This window comes from Aplysia californica, unplaced genomic scaffold, assembly GCF_000002075.1.
Source record: "Aplysia californica isolate F4 #8 unplaced genomic scaffold, AplCal3.0 scaffold00307, whole genome shotgun sequence".
Classification (NCBI taxonomy): domain Eukaryota; kingdom Metazoa; phylum Mollusca; class Gastropoda; order Aplysiida; family Aplysiidae; genus Aplysia; species Aplysia californica.
In genome coordinates, this window is record NW_004797577.1 from 158,921 (window position 1) to 166,778 (window position 7,858).

Below are 7,858 nucleotides of genomic sequence, written 5' to 3' on the forward strand. Positions count from 1 at the left end.
AGAGAGAGAGAGAGAGAGAGAGAGAGAGAGAGAGAGAGAGAGAGAGAGAGAGATCGACCATTTTCACTTCCTCATCCTTTACACTCATCTTTTTTCAGCCTTCAGAAACACCGGCCGTAAAGAAAGATCAGGTAAATCCTACGCTACACAAGAATTGTTAAATCAGCGGGGTACTTTAAAACAAAGATAACGAGCTAAACATGCATATAACTGTCAGTGTTTTTGTGACAAATTCTATAAACGAGTAGGTTTCAGTTGTCTCCAAATGAGCTAGGTGTAGATTCATTGTCATTATTTTGGTTAGTTCCTACAGTCAAAGATAACCAATTCAACATTCCTACCAAACTGAATATGTTTAATGTGTTCCTGGCGCTCATAAGACCTTTTGCAATTGGGAGCGCCGTAAAACACTTGCAAAAAAAAAATACCGGACTACTCTTTGTCGATTATTTCTTAGGAGATTGTAGAGAATTTGTTTTTTTTTTAACCAACTGTCCAAATATGAAGGTGCATACAACGCTCTCTGAATAGGACAGACCCTGAACGAGCGAGGAGTTGTTGTAAAAAGATGCACTTTCTCCTTGTAGATGTTAATTCTGACTCTCAGTAGGAGAGCTCGCTTGTCTTGCGAGGCGTGGGTATAGTCAGGCGCCATTGTGATGTTTAGTACATGGTTAAAAGTACCAACCACTCGTCGCAAACACTTATTTATTTCTAAGGCATACTTTTAGCATTGTGAAGTTCTGGGGCAGTATTTACACTCTGTCTAAATCGATGACGCGCGTCAATAGATCTGCTGCACCGAATTAAACAGATGTGGTGAATTCAATTCTCTATCTCCCTGAGGGGGGGGGGGGGTAAACCCACTATGCCGGGCCCCTATTTTGGTACTAAATCTAAAAATGACAAAAACGCCACTAAAAGAGTCATTAAATATTTAAAAAGTCAACCTATTTTAATAGTTCTTCGTGTAAGGACTGAACTCCCAATAAAAGAGACCTGTTTTCGGCAATTGCCAAAAAGTACTTTATTGATGTCGAAGTCGTCTTAAAGGAATATGCCGACGGCTCACCGGCACAGGAGTTCCGACCGCGTGCGTGTCGCTGGCAGTGGCTTGCCGGAGATAAAGAGTTAAAAGCAATATTCTGGCTCTAAACAGGCGGTGGTGTGTTAATGGCACCTCAACCTGAAGAGGTACTGCGCCCAATAGTGGATGGAAGAGCGGTCCTGACTACAAGTTGCCTTTTGTTGTTGTGCGTGGGTGGTGGGCGCTTATTTTAACCTAGTTGCACTCTAAGTGCCGTAAGACTCTCACTAAAACGTTTCGAAAAGTTATTGTTCAAACGCGGAGTGGATACAACAACTAAACGTTGTCTTGCTCGGGTTGGCTCTGAAAGGCAGGGTCGATGCCCGCTTCCTGAATGATCTCAGTAGTGTCCATCGGGACGATAAAAAACACCTACATAAAAAAACGAACAATACGAATCTATTTGTGAAGAAAAGCTGGCGTCATTGCACCAACTACAGGGTACTCAACAATTGGCTACTCACGACCTCAGAATTACAAAGTTCTATCTGCTCGATGCCTAGTTTTGAGAAATTTGACGTCTTTTTTTTTTTTTTTTACTTTAACAATATGTCATGCTTTTTCGAAAGCAGTTCTTTGAATATCTTGATAACGACTCCAAATATTCTTACGATCGATTTTGAGAGAGCATTTAAAGCATTTACTTCTTAACCTCATGGTTTTAGTAACTTAAAACGGCCAAAAGTGTCAGACAGAACTTGAAAATTCTAGGGTAGCGTACTGTCTCTCGTTCATGATAAAAAGTATCCCTTATTGCGCTGGGTGTGCTACTCACCACTACTGTCTGTTATTTAACTTATTCGTAACAAAAAGTAGCTGCTCATGCGCAAACTACAAGGTATACAACGTGTGACCACCGCCCTGTCTAATTTGTTCATGGCAAAAAGTAGCTGTTATTGCGAAAACGATAAGAAATATCTGGCAAACGTCCTGTTTGCACCAACTACAACAAACATTTGACCAGCTTCCTGTCTAATGTATTCATCACAAATAGTAGCCGTTATTGCTCACACTACGAAGAACACAGCACTTGACCAGCTTCCTGTCTAATTCATTCGTGACAAAAAGTAGCCATTATTGCTCATAAAACAAGGAACACAGCATATGACCACTGCCCTGTCTAATTTATTCATGACAAAAAGTTGCCGTTTTGGTACAAACTCCAACAAACAACTGGCCACTAATCTATTCATGATAAAAGGTAGCCGTTATTGCACAAACTTCCACAAACAATTGACCACCTCCCTCCCCCCCCCCCCCCCCCAAGGACGACTACCTGCCCTACATCCCTATGCTGACCACAGAGCTGTCAATGAGCACGGACGAGATCATCTTTTGGCCGGACCAGAACTGCTTTATCAAAGCGGTTCTCGCGCTGGTCAGTGACTGGCAGACGATGGTCAAAACAGTGGACAACCTCACCCCGGACTCTATGTTTGACGCCTTCACCAGGTGATGACTGCATGCACGAGTGTTCTCTGTCTGTCTACCTTTCTCTTTTTTTTCTTTCTCCCTCCCTCCCTTTCTCTCTCTCTCTCTCTCTCTCTCTCTCTCTCTCTCTCTCTCTCTCTCTCTTTTCCCCCCTCTCTCTCTCTCGCTCTCTGTCTATCTATCTATATGTTTTTCTATCTATATGTCTGTATGTCTGTCTGTCTGTCTGCATACCTATTAAAGTGAAAGAGAGGAGACAAACGAGATAGAGACATAGGGAGAGAGAAACAGGGACACAGAGAGAGACAGCACTAGAAAGAGAGAGAGAGAGAGAGAGAGAGAGAGAGAGAGAGAGAGAGAGAGAGAGAGACAGAGACAGAGACAGAGACAGAGACAGAGACAGAGACAGAGAGAGACAGAGAGAGACAGAGAGAGACAGAGAGAGAGAGAAAAAATAGAGAGTAACAAATCTCTGTGTACCCCCCACCCCCAGCCCAATCATCAACAACAAACAGGAAGAGAAGACGTGCGGTGACGGGCCCAGCCTCCGGGTGGTTCTCAACAACGACGAGCGGCTACAGACGGAGATCAGTGACGTCACGGTGAGGCAGAGCCACGTTATACCTAGGGATATACCTTCTCTCCTTTTCAAATCAATGATGATGGTTTTGGGAATACAAAAAGGGTTGTCAGATTGTTTGGCACCATGTTCAACAGTCATGTGGAACGCACTGGTTCTGTGTGTACTGGGATGTGTGGCATGATTTCATAGCTGTGTACTCATTTATCCTAGATGGTCATTTTGGAGACTCTAAAGAGCAAAGCTTACACTCTAAAGTCATGGGCTTTTATACGCCTTTGTCAGCACTACACGTTTATACTCGTAATTCTGGCTTGTGTACGCTGGTGGATGGGGGGCGCCACTGGTATGTGCTACTTCTTTACTTTCCCTCCGTTGTTTCTGTCTCCCTATATTTTTTTTCACCACTCAATGACCATTAATGTGCTGATGTACTTTTCTTGAGCTCTTTACTCAAACATGCAAGGTTTATGGATAAAGAGATGAAACTGATATATTATAACAATAACAATTAATGTGAGGTGTGTTGACAAAACAAATTACTTCTTGCAATCCAGAAATGGAGATATTGGCCAAAAATCTACACTGAGGTCAAATGTGTAGATTTTTCTATTGATGCCATATTCTTTAAGTTTAACATACCTTTTATTATTTCATACTTATAAATTGTAAAAACGTTAGCTATAAGCGTGATGTATCTGATTCCATAGGGCTCGATTCCAAGAAGCAACTCACTTTGTCAGCACTTTTCACAAATTTCATTTTTACATTTCGTAAAACTTCTCCATCGCCCGTTTTTTTTTTTTTTTTACTGTCCAAAGGTGAATATAGACAAGGCGTTCGACCTAGCGTTGTGTTACTCCGCCACCCTGGACAAGCATCGGGTTTTCTACGCCAAAGACATCTTCTTTGAAATCACAGAGCTTCGAGACCCCAAAAGTGTGTACTTTATAAACGTACTTTCTGATGTACACCTTATACCTTTTTGCGAGGGGGGGGGGGGTTCACCCTGTAGCACAAGAAGAGAAAGGATGGGAAAGGAGACTATCAGAGAACAAATTGGCTTAACTCCTTGACTTGCTTGCAATACACTGTAGGTAAAACAAATTACAGATTTTTTTGCATCTGTCAAGACTTGATTACTTGATTCCAGAACAAGGGGTCTTCAGATTCAGAGACGGGATCTATTCCTATCTCCTCGCCATCAGCAGGGTCTACCTTTTGAGGTCTGTCAAAACTACCACCACACAAGATTTCAAAGATTTCAAAATGATTTATTGATTTGAAAGTCCTTTGGCCAATACATCCCACACATTTTATCATATCATGGCTCGGCAATTACATGCTTTGGTGCTGCACATCGGATATTTAACATAAACTGGTCTCGCATGAACGCACGCACGAACACACACATACACACACACACACACACACACACACTCACACATACACTGCTTTTTCTAGCACAAAATGATACTTAATTTGTCAATATTAATGATTGCCTTCAGTTCAATCAAATCGAACATGTTAGTTACTGCTGGTGGTAGTGAGCTGATATTGTAAAAGATGCAGGCTAGGCACGCGAGTTCCTCCTGACACCAAGTGTTTGCATGGTTAGATTCTTTCTAGTATTTTCCGATTCTGTTAAGAAAATAAATCCTAACATTTAAAAAAAATTAATTTAAACTGTGGGTTGTTGGTGGCTTGCTCCTTCTTTCCTATCAAACATCTATCGTCTTTATCTCCCCTCCTTCTTGTTTGTGTTTGTCACTCTCTTATAGAGTCTAACACCTTTCATCTTCGGCACTTATATGACCTAATTTTGTGTAGCAAAACATAAAATATTTAGATTTAAATTGTTTCCTCAGTATCCCTTAAAATTGATTTTACATGTTCAAATGACTCTCGTATCCCACGACGTCACTCGTCCACAGATCCCATTACCCAAGAAGGTGAGCCCGGTAACACAATAATGTTGATAACATTTTTGTTTTTGCTCTCTGTAAAAAGTTTAACGGCACAGCACACACACACACACACACACACACACACACACACACACACGTACACACACACACACACACACACACACACACACGTACACACACACACACACACACACACACACACACACACACACACACACACACATACACGGATGTATCGTAGACTTGCGCTTCTGGTTTTTCTGCGATCTTAATTAAGTTCGTTGATTAATTGACAAAAGTGACAGAAAGGCTGAAAAAAGGCGGATTGATGAAATGAGCAAGAGAGAAACTGAGAAAGGGAGAGATTGGAAGAGATAGAGAGTGCTAGACTAAGATGTGGAAAAAGAAAGGGGAGAGGGGGTGGGAGGGGAAAGAGGGAAGAAGGGTGGGATGAGTGAGAGATAGAGAGAAAGAGAGAAAAAGTGAGAAATGGGGGATTGATATGAGAGAGGCAGGCGATAGTCGGGTTGGTTCTGTTTTTTTGTTTTGTTTGGGAGAGGGGTGGGGGGATTACAGGCAGAGAGAGAGAGAGAGAAAGAGAGAGAGCGAGAGAGAGAGAGAGGGAGAGAGGGGGAGAGAGGGAGAGAGAGAGAGAGAGAGAGAGAGAGAGAGAGAGAGAGAGAGAGAGAGAGAGAGAGAGAAACAACACAGAGTGGGATGGGATGTATATAGAGGTAGAGAGGGACTATTATCTTTCCAGAAGACAAAAATTCAAATATGCAAAGCTGCTTAATTAACGTTAATATATTCTGTTTCTAAAAATGCATGTAATTTACAAGCACAATTGAAATGAATAGCTGAGTTAACTTTTCTTTTAAGAGTATCCGATCATGTCAATATTTTTATCCAGGATATTCATTTATATAGAATTATACTATAACTTTTCGTAAAAATGGATACAATTTTTCTCCCTTTCTTTTTTTTTTTTTTTTTTTTTTTTTTTTTTGTACCCTGCCCAATTCTATCATCTGGCGCTTTTGTGTTTAGTAATAACAACAAACTGTGCGGCATTTTGGGTTTTGAAATTAGCTGTTAGGCTTAGAGTAAACACTCAGGAAATTGTTTTACATATAAATAAATACATGAGTAAATAAGTAGAAAAAAAAAGGTTTCTTCACTCTTATAACGTTTTGGATACAATATTTAATAAAGAAGACAGTGGTTGGAGAGCGCTACTGGCAGCTGCCTTTTCTGTTCTGTCTCTCTCTCTGTCTCTCTCTGTCTCTCTCTCTCTCTCTCTCTCTCTCTCTCTCTCTCTCTGTCCCTGTCTCTCTGTCTCTCTGTCTCTGTCTCTCTCTGTCTCTCTCTCTGTCTCTCTCTCTCTCTGTCTCTGTCTCTCTGTCTCTCTCTGTCTCTCTCTCTGTCTCTCTGTCTCTCTCCCTCTCTCTCTCTCTCTCTCTCTCTCTCTCTCTCTCTCTCTCTCTCTCTCTCTCTCTCTCTTGTTTCTGTCTGCATGTCTGTCGTTCTGTTTTCCAGGACTAAATTACCGCTATTGTGTGGATGTGGTTGGTTCTCTTTGCTTGAACAAACACAAATATATCTGTCTCGACACAGTTGAATTACACGGTCGTCAATTTCTGGGGTATTTAGAATTATCGTTATCATCTTAAAGCTTGTTCATGTTTCTTACTTTTGATGAAAAAAATTCTTCATCTTTCATGAACACAAAGCAAAATATTTGTGATTGAAGAAGGTCGGGGGTACCCTGATGTTTGTTTAAGGTAAATTTAGCAAGAAAATTGCTCTCAAAGTTTAGACTCATCCCAAGGCCTTGGAAACTGCAATTTTACATTTTTTGTTGTGTCTTTCATTGTCGTTTTTCTTAGCAAAAGATACATACAGAAACATGTTTTTAGATTGATATAAAAGGTGGAAAACCAAAAGAAATTCAATATAACAAATTGTGTGGCGGGTCGAAAATTGTTGTTTTCTTCCATTGCTATATTTTAAGAAGCGCCTGATTTCACCACAGTGCCACGGATAAACCTTTCATAAGTACTGGGGCAGGGTTGTTCTGTTGTGCTCTATTTTCTACACCTTCAACTGGTCGCTTTTAAGCACAAGGGGGCTATCCCGAAATAAATACTGTTTTGATAGCATGGACGATAAAGTTTTTGCCCCTTGTTCAGTTTCTTTAAAAGACAAGGAGAGTTTTCTCTGTAACCAAACAAATATACACACCAATGAAACCAAACTTCTCCTATAGGTAGGACAATGCCCACTCTTGGTGTAGGTCCAGATTTCTGGAAACCCCCGGAATCTGGGGTAGCCCGCTTGTCCTTAAAAGCGACCAACTATACGTGTTGGTATGAACTGGCGTCTATGGTGAAGTGTATAGAGTATAGACGCTTTGCCGACGCACGCACAAGACATGAATTCGAGACTCCTTACCTAGTATATCCGTCTGTCTGATGAGACGTTGTATCTGTCTTAACTCGGGGTCGGCCCTGATAGGCAGGGTCAAAGTAGCCCGCCTCCTTAATTATCTAGGTCACGTTGATGGATGAGCAAAACATGTACAGTGGCAAGTAAACATACGACTTGTAGGGAGTTACACTTCGCAAACTGAAAACAAAACAAAAACAAAACATCTAACTCTAAAAGAAGAAAGTCTTCACCGGTATTTGAGTCTACCTCGTGCTTCCCAATACAATACAAACTCTATGATCAACACTATTCCTTAATATGAGAGAGAAAAAAATCTCTCTCTCTCTCTCTCTCTCTCTCCCTCCCTCTCTCTCTCTCTCTCTCTCTCTCTCTCTCTCTCTCTCT

General features: G+C 41.2%; 1 protein-coding gene across 1 annotated transcript in view; it reads left to right on the top strand.

The window, feature by feature from the left end:
- LOC101855959 (dynein heavy chain 6, axonemal) overlaps positions 1-7,858 on the top strand; it is a gene marked incomplete in the record, with an annotated part of 98,470 nt that overhangs the window by 19,528 nt on the left and 71,084 nt on the right. Inside the window, 4 exon segments of the mRNA XM_035970687.1 lie at positions 2,355-2,539; positions 3,012-3,120; positions 3,920-4,037; positions 5,033-5,050. Coding sequence (XP_035826580.1) covers positions 2,355-2,539; positions 3,012-3,120; positions 3,920-4,037; positions 5,033-5,050 — 430 coding nt within the window.